Source organism: Aedes albopictus, chromosome 3 (assembly GCF_035046485.1).
Source record: "Aedes albopictus strain Foshan chromosome 3, AalbF5, whole genome shotgun sequence".
NCBI classification, from domain to species: Eukaryota; Metazoa; Arthropoda; class Insecta; order Diptera; family Culicidae; genus Aedes; species Aedes albopictus.
The window spans coordinates 408355794-408370399 of record NC_085138.1 but is presented as its reverse complement, the minus strand read 5'-3'; the positions used below and the strand labels follow the sequence as shown (position 1 = coordinate 408370399).

Here is a 14606-nt window from a genome sequence, read left to right as displayed (position 1 = left end):
ACGAGGCTTGCCGAGTTGGATAAGTACGACGAGTGCTGTAAAAATCGAGTTCTGCACCGAGATGCGTACAACGTTTTTTGCAATTTCATAAATTACCGCTTTAGGATAGTTTTTAACAAAACTTTTTCATCAAACTGCACACTGATGTTCATAGCCATGTTTAAGAAAGTATGATCATAGCAGGTTATGCTGTGCAGTTGTCACAAATTTTGAAACCTGCGTACAGAAAGCATCAAGAAGTTGACCAAAACTGAAAACAGTGCTGTAATGGTTCATTACGCAACGCAAATCAGTGCTGTAATGAACCATTACCGCACTACTAATGTGGTGTGGGAAAGTAGGCCTTTTCCTGGCAGATTTGCGTGAGGTAAAACAGCCTATTACGATGAGAAATTGCAAAAAATTTTTTCTCAAACTCTAACAGAGCGATACCTCATAAAAGTTTGTGAAACACTGTTCTAAGCATTCTCCTGAAATTCTATCTTACATTTCTCAATAAATTCATCCTAAATTTCTACTGGCATTCTTTCAGAAATTCCTCGAAATATTTATTCTGCGAGTCTTCCAGGAATTGCTTATGAAATTCACTCTGAATTTCCAGGGAACGCTTTTAAAACCCCATCAGATATTTCTTCTGGAATTTCTCTTTGCATTCCTTCTGGAACTTCCACAAGCGTTAGATTGGAACAGGGATGGGAAATGTTATAAAATGTTATTTCGGTATTTGCTAATTATACTGCACTTATAGTCGGAAATGTTAATCGGCGACACCATTGATTATCTAGAAATTTACACTGAAAGTGGTGTAAATGTAAAAATGTCATGCAATTTTTTTCATGAGATTCCGCGACATTTTCCACCTCTGGATTGGAACCCAGCAGGGCATCGCTGCAGTGTCAGAGGCTCATGGCGGCGCGGCCTCAACAACGGGATCAATCAAGTCGATAAAAATTTGACCTGGCCACAGGTCAAGCGGACAATCGCCCAGGATGGAGATCTTTCAGATTAATTCAGGGATTCCTTCACGAATTTCCTCAGAAATTTCTACAGGAAATTTCCCAAAAAAATCCCATGTGTTTCCTCAGAAGTTCCCTCATGAATTCCTCAAGTTCCTCCAGGCGCTGCATCAGATTTTTCATTAGGAATATAAAACGCAACTATCGTCGGAATTCCTCAAGAACTTTCCCTGGAATTTCTCTGGGATTTTTCTTAGTAATTTCTTCATAAATTTACCCCAGAATTTCCTTCAACATTTTAATCAGGAATTACCAAAGGAATTCTTTCAGTTATTTTTCCATAAATTCCTTTACCAAACCACGATGGATTTTTTTTTAAGAATTCCTCAGGTTTTCCATCTGCAAATTTGTTTCCACAGAAATTCCACCAGAAAATTTCCACAGTAATTATTTCTGAATTATCCCCAAAAATTTCCACTAAAATTTCTTTAGTAATTTTTCCAGGAACTTTTTCAGAAATTTCTCCAGTAATTTATCTTGAAATGTCCGCAGGAATTTCTTCTGAAATTTCCCCAGGACAAGCACTAGCAATTTCTAAAGGAATTCTTTCAGTAATTTTCCCAGGAATTTCTCCAAAAGTTTTCGTAGGAATTCCTCCTGGAATTTTTCCACACGCGTAAAAATAACGATAAAACCAAAAATAATTGGAGCTAACTCAAATAAATTGTCAATTTATTCATGCCACGAGAATTAAGCTATTTTAAATAAATAAAACGTCAAATTTGAAGCAAATGCCACCGATGTTAGAAATAAACATGCGTCTTTGAAAAATTTCTGACAGGTTATGTTAGAAATGAATGTAAAAAAAAGTGTGGCAGATCAGCGCTACGGAAATCTTTGTTTTCCAATTAAAGTTACAAATTCTTTCCCTTCGCTGGGAAACTCCAATGCCATCATCACATAGGAAACTTTTGGAGAAATTGAAACATTTTTTGCAGGAGGAATTTTTCTACACTGCAGCGGAAACTTGTGACTTTTGCTAATGTTCTTGACGGCGTTTCCCGAATGAACATGAATATTGTTGTTTAAAATGAACGAAATTTGTCTCCGTACAAGCACTTCCCAGGAATCCTTCCAGTAAGTTCCCCAAGAATTCGTTTAGGTTATCCTTTAAGGATTGTTTCAGCAAATTCCCTAGAAATTGCTTCATAAAATGTCCAAAATCCTTTCAGGAAATTTGGCATGATTTTTTCCAGGATTTTCTTAAAAAAATCTCCAGAGATCTCTTCCGCAATTACTAAAGCATTTCCAACAGAATATGTCCGCAGGAAGTTTTTCGGAAAATTTCATATGAATCCCTCTAGGTTTTTTCGCGGATATTGTTGCGAAAATATCTGTAGGAATCTCAGAAAAATCTTGGAGATATTCAAAAAGTAATTCTTAGTGGAAACTAAGGTGGCATTTATGGATGAATCCTTGTAAAAAAGTTTAAAGACGACGAGTAGCAATTGCCTATAAGAGGGGCGTTTCAAAGCATATCCCTTTCGGGACGAAGCACAAAAACGTGAAAGTTCCATACAAATGGCTCAACTTTGGCTCTCCAGGATAATTAGATTTCCCAACAAAACAACAATTATTTTTCCTCATTTGCAAGCACTACTCTTTATCTTTCAATTTCTAGCTTTGACTACCTAGATAAAAAGTGGAAATGAAAAATATGCGACAGATGAAACTTTTTCATGTTTTACGGTTTTTGTCCACTTTTTGTTTACCTTTTTGTGGTCAATCCCGCAGGCAACATAAACAAAAGTTTGTTTACACACATACAAGTATAAGTAATGACTGAATTATGGAAACAGTTTACATCACTTAAAACAAAGTCTAAACAGATGAAAAAAAAAAACGCAAACCTGTTACCGCTCAACAGCACAATTGTGCTGGTTCGTCACGAAAGGGATATGAGGGAGTGTTAGGAGGATTCATAGAGTTGTATGGTGGCTTACAGGCTCCCAGATGAGCCGGGGGTTTCAGGGCGTGTTTTACAGTCGTTTCAGTGAGTTCCATGGGGGTTTTAGGGAAGTTTTATAAGCGTTTCAAGACGTTTCAGAAGGTTTCAGAGGATTTCGGGGGCTACAGGGGCTCTCAGGTCAGTTCAATGGGGGTTTTAGGGGAATTTAAGATGCGGTTCAAGACGTTTCAAAGCGTTTGAAGTTCAAGAGCGATTCAAGGCGTTTCAGAAGGTTTCGGAGGGATTATAGGGGGCTGGCTGCATAAGCTCTCAGATGAATTTCATAGGGCTTTCAAACGGGTTTCAGTGGCGTTTCAAGGTGTTTCAAACATGTTGTACAAAAGAGCATTCATCTTTTGTATGACTGAATTTAGTCATATAAGAGCTGTATACACTTTTGTGGAACATGTGTAGAACAAGAGTGATTACGCTTGTAAATTCGATGAATTTTATTCAAGGGAGCTCGCGAAGATTCTCAAACAGACGTTGAACTCACCACTTGACAACGCATAGTTGCACGATGACTCAAGAAAGTTGTAAGGAATATTGTTTTGGGACTGGTCCTTACCTACTTTCCGATGTGGACTGTATTTTGTTGATCGATGTAAACTCCTTGGTCTTCCTGGCGAAGTAAGTTCACTTCTGGGCGGATGTGGAGTAATTCTTTCGGGTTGATTCCAAACACTACATTACATTTACAACATTTATAGAGTTTTTCTAAAATGGATTCTATCCAAATTCAGATTCCAGTGTAATTCACGAATTGGCCTGAATTGGTGACAGTCGTGAGATCTTCAAGTTTGTGGATGACACCTTTTTGGTTCACCACTATCTAAAACAGAAATGCTCAAGGAACCATTAAAATTACTTACTGCGTATCGCATCAACTGATGTTCGGAAAGCGAAAGCTATCAAATTTCAGTTCCGTTCGGTAATGATCAGCTCTAGAGGCAAAATCAAAGCCAACCAAACTTTACCCTGATTAGGAAGTGGGTAACATTCCTTAATGATAGACTAGTGGTAGCAGTTTTTTACGCGTTTTCCAAGTTTCCAAACAAAGCACTTCAAAGAGCACCCATTTTTTTTTTGTAGGGAAGTAGAAGAATGCTAAAAATGCATCGCCCATCACCGTCACATATGTTTGTTCGTGCCTCTAGCCAGAGCTATAGGAACCAAGTGTAATTGGTGAGTTATGTGGTTTCACTCTTCGTTTGGCTGGTGTCACTAAGCAGCGAAAAAATGCAACCGGAAATCGGTAACAAAACAGCACTCCACTCGGTCGGTAGCTTCGGAACGGAGTGAAGTGCGTAGAAAGCCGTATAGATATTCGATTACCTACTACCACGTCGTTCACGAGCAACCAACCGACTGGACTGACTCGATTGCGGATGATTGCATGTTCGGTATGTAGCGAGCAAGTTCTCTTGACGGTCGATGCCCATCAGGGTTGCTTGGTAAGAATGCACAATGGTCCCAGGTCCGAATCTAGCTAGACAAAATTATTTACGGCGAAACTATTGATTTTAGCTATATGGTGTCTTTGGGAAAGTTTTTCCAAAATTTGTGTCCTATTTAGTCAATAAGTTGAAATTAGGGTGGTCCAAATGGTTTAAAAGATTTGTGTATCAACTTTTTTGTTTTTCCAAATACACCTATACAGTGTTCTACAAAGTTTTAGAACAATTAATTTGGAGCAACTTTGCCGAAGAAACCAACCTCCTAACTATTACGGTTGACGAGTTATGATTTTTTGAAGCTTGGATGTTAGGGTGGACCTTAAAAAAATCAGTTTTTTGCTTATAACTTTTCATAGGGACATTTCTCGCAAAAAAGTTGTTCCGAGCACTTTTAGATCTTTTGATTTTACACTTTTTCTCCGAAGAGGGCAATGTTATATCTCTTGAAATAAGAAAGTTATGCAAGATTTTCTCTTAAAAAATCGCTTTTCTTACATGTAAATATTTCAGAATGGCGCAAACCGATTTTCAATCTTTTAAATCCATTCAAAAGATCTCACTTTCATTGTTCGATGGTGAAAAAATGAAAGAAGTGTTTTTTGTTTAAAGCGCTTAATTAATTTTTGAAAATATGTCATTTTTCATCAAAAAATGGCCATAACTTCAAGAATATACAAAATACAGGTATGATGTCTTCGGCAAAAAGGTGCGCAATTGAATGCTTTAAAATTGTCTAGAACTAAGTTTTTTTGAAGAATCAACACATAAAAACATTTAAAAAAATTGGATTTTTAACTAAAAAATAAACACTATCAATGTTTCAAAGAACCTTCTGTCAATGCTACCCTAATGAAAGGTTCCATACTTTTCTCTCTATGTTGGATTTCTAAAAACAATCGATTAGTATGTATATACTTAATATTTTGGTTTATTGAGCTTAGAACAAATAAAAATTAAAACTACATATCTTTTCAATTCAATTCAAAATAACAAGTTCTTGAGCTTTGGCTGGAAGAGAGTTTAAAGGAGAATCGCTGCTTTTCCTATTCATCAAGGAAATCACTGGATCGGATGTTAGAAGCAAACGTTGGAAGACGTCTTCGATGTTTGCCGTTCTGCTGAATTTCCTGGAGTGGAATTCTCGGAACTTTCTGATAGACTTGTTCCGGGTCTCCAGTGCTTCCTCGCTCAACATTCCAACAGGAACAGTACTGTGCTTCGCGATGGCACCGCCGTGGACCAAAATTTTGTGGAGAGTTGGAGACAGCGGATACCAACCATATAGGCTAGAATAAATTATTATTATTATCCAATTCCATTATTATTAGTTTTATTATTATTATATGTCAAACTACATCTTACCTGATATAAAGTTTCCTAGTCGTTTCCAAGTAGTTTTGGAATACTTCCACGTTGATATCACTCTTACAGTTGATAATAACTAGAATGATGTACATTCTCTCCAGTAGATCTTCATTCAACCCCGTAATTTCGCAGATTGTACGCCATTCTTTGAAGAACGTTCGTGAGGTATTACCATCATTGCTGTTGCCACCGCTCGGTAACGGTTCGCTAATTCTGAGCCCTAGTCTTCGTTTTATTTCGGCTCGAATGGTGGCTTCTCGTTGACGGACAGCTTCGTTAGACTTCGCTACGCGCCATGTCGGTTTTTCCATTCTTAGTCGATATGCTACCTTAAGAAACAGTTCCATTGTCCGAATATAGCAATGGAGAGGGGAGAATCCACGAGAGAACTTTTCAGCGTTGGTCTCGTTCAGATCGTTGGTTGCGTCATTCAGATTCTTTCCGCTTTTCCCACAAAATGAGCAGGATTGCGAGTTTGTTTCTGTGAGGTCGTTTACTACCTTAGTATCCATCATACTTAGAATTAACGAAGAATATACAGTAATTGTCCGACCGTCTTGAAGAATTTCAGTTGACCTCAGATTTTTTATTTGATCTCGCACTTTCTCAACTTCATTTCGCGTTAGCTGAGCAGATTCCTTCAAAAAAATTAGCTTGATCGGTCTGCACAACGAAATGGAAGAAGGTAGATCATTTTTCCAAAAAATATCTCGTTCGTGCTCTGAGATTCTTCCAATTAATTGGAGAGGAACAAGAGCCATCGAAAATATGTGTGAATCATTGTACTCTCGTAATTCACCGTCTTCATCCGTTTCAACAAAGTTTTGCTTATAGCGAGAGTGATTGCTACTGCCATCGCAGCCCCACTTATAGTTAATCTCAAACGTATTACAAGCCGAACCAGCAAGAATACTTCTATGGCTTTCTATTAAGCGTTTGTTTGTGTGGTCAACTAGGGATTGGAGGGGAACTTCGGCTGCTGATGGTTTTATCGTAATACCTGAAAATTATGAATATCTCATGACTATTTTTGCATTCCCATAATTATCTGTCCATAAGCAACATAGATTCATTTTGATCATGTTAGATAATAGAAAAGATGTTTTGTGATGCCTTTATAGTGTATGAATGGGCCCTATCTAATGAAATAGAAATTACCTTCAGGATACGTCAGCTTCTTTTCCTCCAAAACCCGATTGTAGGACGGATACAAATCACACCCTTTCTTCAAATCCGATGCACGAATGTCATTGTATTGACTCTTGGAAAATCCGTTCTTACAAATGAATGCCAAAGCTTCAGTCGGTGAATACTGCTCCACTCCGGCATCACTAGACTTCAGAGATTGCTTCAAGCTAGTGGCGGTTTCTGGAAATTCAGAAATATTTTTGATGATCTTTGCCGCATCTCTATGTCCGGAACTTGTGGCTCTTGTTGCCGCTGCAAACATCAACTCCTGATACGGAACTTCGACGCTGATATCATGAACTTTTCGCTGCTTTCTCTTGGTGTTCGACATCGGAAGTTCTTTGAAAGTTTCAAACCCACTCAACCAAATTTTGTTGCGCTCAAAGAAACGGTCTCTTTTCCATGCTGTTGTGAATTTGAGTGCGAAAAAGCTAATTTTCTTTTGAAGTTCTGCAGTATCAATTGTTTTGCCCTGGAACTTGTCAATAACGTACTGACACAAAGATGTTGTAGAACTATAGGTAATGAATTGTTCAGCCAATTCATGAAAGGCGACTTTAAGACCTGGTGGAAAATTTAGTTAGGGAATCTACTTCAAAAGTTGAGAAATTCTGTAACTTACCAACTGACATCTTGCTTTTTTCTGTGGAACGATAACGCACTAACCAAAATTCAACAGCATGCATGCAGAAAATCATGCTCTGCTGACTAGGCTTCTTTGAACTAGGCTACTTTGATCAAGGCTACTTTGATCAGCATTCCTTTTCTAAGCGGGTTACATTGTCACTCAAACATTGTTTTCTCAAATATATTTTTATGCGTTGGTTTAAAAAAAAAACTTTGTTCTAGATATTTTTAAAGCATTCAATTGCGCACGTTTTTGCCGAAGACATCATACCCGTAATTCGTACATTGTTGAAGTTGACTGTTTTTAGAAATTCAACATATAGAGACAAGTATGGAACCTTTCATTAGGGTAGCATTGACAGAAGGTTCTTTGAAACATTGATAGTGTTTATTTTTTAGTTAAAAATCCAATTTTTTTAAAATATGTTTTTATGTGTTGATTCTTCAAAAAAACTTAGTTCTAGACAATTTTAAAGCATTCAATTGCGCACCTTTTTGCCGAAGACATCATACCTGTATTTTGTATATTCTTGAAGTTATGGCCATTTTTTGATGAAAAATGACATATTTTCAAAAATTAATTAAGCGCTTTAAACAAAAAACACTTCTTTCATTTTTTCACCATCGAACAATGAAAGTGAGATCTTTTGAATGGATTTAAAAGATTGAAAATCGGTTTGCGCCATTCTGAAATATTTACATGTAAGAAAAGCGATTTTTTAAGAGAAAATCTTGCATAACTTTCTTATTTCAAGAGATATAACATTGCCCTCTTCGGAGAAAAAGTGTAAAATCAAAAGATCTAAAAGTGCTCGGAACAACGTTTTTGCGAGAAATGTCCCTATGAAAAGTTATAAGCAAAAAACTGATTTTTTTAAGGTCCACCCTAACATCCAAGCTTCAAAAAACCATAACTCGTCAACCGTAATAGTTAGGAGGTTGGTTTTTTCGGCAAAGTTGCTCCAAATTAATTGTTCTAAAACTTTGTAGAACATTGTATAGGTGTATTTGGAAAAACAAAAAAGTTGATATACAAATCTTTTAAACCATTTGGACCACCCTAATTTCAATTTATTGACTAAATAGGACACAAATTTTGGAAAAACTTTCCCAAAGACACCATATAGCTAAAATCAATAGTTTCGCCGTAAATAATTTTGTCTAGCTAGATTCGGACCTGGGACCATTGTGGAATGGCGTCGTCGTTGCTGCATTTCCGAACGCGATAAACCGATCGCTGTACAACATCGACTTCCGTGGCTTCGACGATGGAATAGATGGGAAGGGACATGTGCACTAGTGCAAGCAAGCGTTCCCGGTCTATGAAAAAGTGTCGTATTTCAACAAACCAACATCGATCGGGGGTTCATTTCTGAATTGTGCTGGGTGCATTTCTGGGTTTTGATTTCCCTTTCGTTTTTGGGTAGAGAGGATTTTGCATTGATAAATAGACAGCACATCACACGGTGGCAGCAAATTTGGAAATGGTCATCAAATTTCACTATTCTCTTTCAGTAAACTTCATTGAGCATGGAAGGCATCGAAATGATCGTTTAAGGACTACTCAATGGATGGGTATACGATTTCTAATGATCATGAATTGGATTGGACAACCATTGATAGTTTTCTGGAAGATGGGATCTTTTCTTTCGCGATTGAAAACGAAAGTAATTGATCAATATGAAACAAAGCCACAAGGGCCCATTTAGCCACAGCGCAAAAGGCGTGGGTATTCCGCATGACCATGCTGAGGGTGATGGGTTCGATTCCCGATCGGCCCAAGGTTAAGGAAATCTTCTTGACTTCGTTGGGCATATCCCTTTCGTAACGAACCAGCACAATTATGCTGTCAAGCGATAACAGTTTTGCATATTTTTTTCATTTGTTTAGACTATGTTTATGCGATGTAAATAGTTTCAAAAATTCAGCCGTTACTTATACTTGTATGTGTGCAAACAAAATTTTGTAGACGTTGTCTGTGAGATTTACCACAACAAACAAAAAGCGGACAAAACTCGTAAAACATGTAAATGTTTTATTTGTCCCTTTTATCCGATTAGTAAAAGTTAGAACTCGAAAGATAAAAAGTAGTTCTTCCAAATGAGAAACAATAATTTTCGTTTTGTTGGTTCAAGAGTTCTGCAGAGCCAAAATTGAGCCATTTGTATGAAGATTTTACACACTGTTCTGAATGGATATAGCTAAGTAACTGTGGAAGTGCCCATATAAGGCGCAGTATCATAACGTCCGAGGCCATAAAGTCCCAGGACTTTATGGCGCATTTTTTCGGGGCATGACGTCCGAACTTGCAGATACGCCACGAAGTCCAAGGAAAGAAGGCACATTGGATATTTTGACGCATCCAAACTTTTGGACGCTATTTCGCAAAAAAAACGCGACCTAATGTCCGGGACTGTATGGCCTCGGACGTTGTGATCCCCCCCCCCCCCCCCAATATAACACTTAACTAAAAAGCAGGGTTTGTTCCAGTGGGAAGGTTATGTCAAGAAAAAGAAGAAGAAGATGGAGAAACACATCCACAAGTTGTAAAATTGTGAGTCGGCAGTATGTGACAAGATTCAAACACAGCTCCGATCCTCATAAGGTACAGTCTCTTGTCTTGTAATGACCATGAGCAGTCTCTAGTTGAGGTATTAGTAGGTCGGCTCCGGGGGAACGTTCTCCTCCATTTGGGAAATTTGTGCTATTGCCATGAATACAAGCTTATTCATCATTAACCTGAAGAAGAATGGTAGGGAGGAGTAAGGGATGAGATAAGGAAAAAATGTAATGGAATAGGTTCGTCAAAAGCGCATGAGCGTATTTACCACAATGCAATGGATTCAAACAGCGCACAGTGGGCAGAAACGGGCCTGTAATCGGACTAATTTAGAAGCCGCTGGTTTTGAAACTCCAACTGATGCATTTCCCATGGAAAATGGGCTGATAAATCGAATGGTGATGGTTTCATCCTGTGCAGACCTTGGGAAGGGGTTCATTTTGCCCCATTTTACCCTAAATCAGCCGTTTTCAATGGGTATACTTCCATAACTCTACACGCCACTGATTTTTTTGTATATAAATTGACGAATATGATATTATTATGTTTACAGAACTGACTGATAAAGATTTCATGCAGTGCTGAGCCTTATAAGTGACCCGTTTTGCCCTATTTCACCCTATATTTATTGTTTTAATGAATATATGCTTGTAACTTCAATTCATTCAGATTTTTTTGTGCATGAAAATGAAGACATTTCATGCTATTATATCTACAAAATTGAATGACGATGCCATCATGCTATGCTCAGTCCAAGAAGTGGCGTATTTTACCCCATTTCACCCTATATTCGAAATATTGATGATTATAACGTCTATATCTTCAATTGCTCCAATAATTTAAGCTTATAATTGGACAATTAAGATGTAACCAGCTCTACAGTATTGAATGACGATGGGGCCATGCAGTGACAAGTCTGAGTATTGGCCCATTTTACCCCATTTCACCCTATATAAGTTATATCGCAAAAAAATCTATAATTTAGTTTGCTGCAGAATATTTTACTAACTAATCGACAAATTTTATGTTATCATCTATTCTGAATATAATGATAGTGATGGCATGCAGTGCTGAGTTCAAGAAATAGTCCATTTTACCCTACTTTACCCTATATTTATAATTAAAATGAAAATATTCCCCTAAATCCGTTTCTGATGATATTTTTGTAAAGTGAAGTATAAAATTGATGTTTTTATCTTTACAGAATTGGATGGTGGTGATGGAATGCAATGCTGAGTTCAAAAAGTGTTCCATTTTACCCTATTCCACCCTACATTAACAATTTTAGTAAAAATATCGCTCTAAATCAGATTCTGATACTTTTTATATAGTATTGTTCAAATTTGGCGTAATGCTCTACAGAATAGCTTCCAGGGAAATTTGGTAAAGAATTCCGGGGAATCCTAATATTCTTATGTTTACAGAATAGACTGACGAAGCGTTCATGCAGTGCTGAGCCTTATAAGTGACCCATTTTACCCTATTTCACCCTATATTTTTTGTTTTATTGAACATATGCCTGTAACTTCAGTTTATTCGGTTTTTCTTGTACATGAATGAATAAATTTCATACTACCTTATCTTCAAAATTGAATAACAATGACATCATGCTATGCTTAATTGGAGTATATTACCCCATTTTACCCTATATTAGTAATATTAGTGCCATATTGGAGCCATGCTGTCACATGTCTAAGTTATTGCCCATTTTACCCCATTTCACCCTATCTTAGTTATTTTGCAACCAGATCTCTATAAATTAGTTTTATAGAATTTACAAAGTAATCGACAAATTTAAAATCTTGACAGGGATTCCAGGTGAATCCTACAGGGATTTCTGGGAAATTCAGATAGGATTCCCACTGAAATCCCTGTCAGGACTCCTGCCAGTATACCGCTAGAATTTCTGCCAGGATTCTGCTGGGATTATTGTCAAGAATCCCGTGAAATTCCTGTCAGAATTCTACTGAAATTCCTGTTCTGACTTTCTTGAAACTTCTGTCAGGATTATTGTCAGGTTTCCTTCGGAATTCCTGTTAGCATTCCCACGGATAAAAAGATAAAAACATCCAGTTTATACATTACTATACAGAAATCCTCAGCATGGGATTTAGGGGATATTTCCATTAAAATTATAAATATAGAGTAAAGTAGGGTAAAATGTACTATTTCGTGCCCTATTAGCTCCCCATTTCGTTACTACCATCCAATTCAGATAACATCAAATTTGTCGATTACTTTGTAAAAATTCTATAAAACTAATTTATAGAGATCTGGTTGCAAAATAACTCAGATAGGGTGAAATGGGGTTAAATGGGCAATTACTTAGACATGTGACAGAATGGCTCCAATATGGCACTAATATTACTAATATAGGGTAAAATGGGGTAATATACTCCAATTAAGCATAGCATGATGTCATTGTTATTCAATTTTGAAGATAAGGTAGTATGAAATTTATTCATTCATGTACAAGAAAAACTGAATAAACTGAAGTTACAGGCATATGTTCATTAAAACAAAAAATATAGGGTGAAATAGGGTGAAATGGGTCACTTATAAGGCTCAGCACTGCATGAACGCTTCGTCAGTATATTCTGTGAACATAAGAATATTAGGATTCCCCGGAATTCTTTACAAAATTTCCCTGGAAGCTATTCTGTAGAGCATTACGCCAAATTTGAACAATACTATATAAAAAGTATCAGAATCTGATTTAGAGCGATATTTTTACTAAATTTGTAATGTAGGGTGGAATAGGGTAAAATGGAACACTTTTTGAACTCAGCATTGCATTCCATCACCACCATCCAATTCTGTAAAGATAAAAACATCAATTTTGTACTTCACCTTAAAAAATGTCATCAGAATCGGATTAAGGGGAATATTTTCATTTTAATTATAAATATAGGGCAAAGTAGGGTAAAATGGACTACAGGGGATGGCCAAAATGTTTGGGATAGGCAACTTTTTTTCTCCCACAAAAAAAATCAACATGCTGTAACTTTTCATAGAGTGCATCAAAAAATCTCAAATTTTGACTGTTTGTCAACCTATTATATGTGCATCATTGGAACAAATTTGGGCTCGATTGATTAATTTTTCGCGAAGCTAGAACCGTTTGGGTAAAACACTATTATTTAGACAACTAATTTTTGAACTGTCATATCTCGGAAACCAGTGAACCGAATCGAATGATTTTTTTAACGTTTATTAACAATATATTACTACTTGATACGACGTTATAAAATGTGATATTTTCTCACGGCGACCGGATTGAAATTTTTACCCATATAGAGGAAAATAAGTAAAATTTACAATACCACACAAAAATTACTAAATGTGTTCTTCCTTCAATCTAAACAGGCTCTAATATATCAGATTAGAGATAATTTGAGAACAGAAGTGGAAAATCTTTGGATTTCAACACTAAAATTTATTGACATTGATGTAAAAAAATTACATTTTTTCGAGAAAAATCCAAAAAGTGTCAATCCATGATAACTTTTTCCAACGTTTAAAAAGTACCTATGTTTTAATAGTTTGTGAAGCATTTACATATTGTTAGTGTACGTTCAAAATTTCATTCAATTCGGTTCACTGGTTTCCGAGATATGACAGCTCAAAAGTGAGTTGTCTAAAAAAAAAAGTGTTTTACCCGAACGGTTCTAACTTTGCGAAATATTAATCAATCGCGCCCAAATTTGTACCAATGATGCACACATAATAGGTTGACAAACAGTCAAAATTTGAGATTTTTTGCTGTGCTCTCTGAAAAGTTATAGCTTGTTGAACTTTTTTGTGAGAGAAAAAAAAGTTGCCTATCCCAAACATTTTGGCCATCCCCTGTATTTCTTGAACTCAGCACTGCATGCCATCACTATCATTATATCCAGAATAGATGATAACATAAAATTTGTCGATTAGTTAGTACAATATTCTGCAGCAAACTAAATTATAGAGATCTGTTTGCGATATAACTTATATAGGGTGAAATGGGGTAAAATGGGCCAATACTCAGACTTGTCACTGCATGGCCCCATCGTCATTCAATACTGTAGAGCTGGTTACATCTTAATTGTCCAATTATAAGCTTAAATTATTGGAGCAATTGAAGATATAGACGTTATAATCATCAATATTTCGAATATAGGGTGAAATGGGGTAAAATACGCCACTTCTTGGACTGAGCATAGCATGATGGCATCGTCATTCAATTTTGTAGATATAATAGCATGAAATTTCTTCATTCATGCACAAAAAAATCTGAATGAATTGAAGTTACAAGCATATATTCATTAAAACAATAAATATAGGGTGAAATAGGGCAAAACGGGTCACTTATAAGGCTCAGCACTGCATGAAATCTTTATCAGTCAATTCTGTAAACATAATAATATCATATTCGTCAATTTATATACAAAAAAATCAGCGGCGTGTAGAGT

The 14606-nt window shown here is 36.5% G+C and overlaps 2 protein-coding genes across 2 annotated transcripts in view; one reads left to right on the top strand and one right to left on the bottom strand.

Annotated features, from left to right (window-relative positions):
• The window catches only part of LOC134291990 (uncharacterized), a 272183-nt gene that overhangs the window by 144581 nt on the left and 112996 nt on the right, over nucleotides 1-14606 (top strand). The window lies entirely within an intron of this gene.
• LOC115256029 (uncharacterized) lies at nucleotides 5034-6352 on the bottom strand. The gene is made up of 2 exons (XM_029854267.2): nucleotides 5784-6352; nucleotides 5034-5707 (listed from the first exon to the last, which is right to left on the bottom strand). The coding sequence occupies exons 1-2, from the start codon at nucleotides 6299-6301 to the stop codon at nucleotides 5398-5400; spliced, it is 828 nt and encodes a 275-aa protein (XP_029710127.2). The 5' UTR covers nucleotides 6302-6352; the 3' UTR covers nucleotides 5034-5397.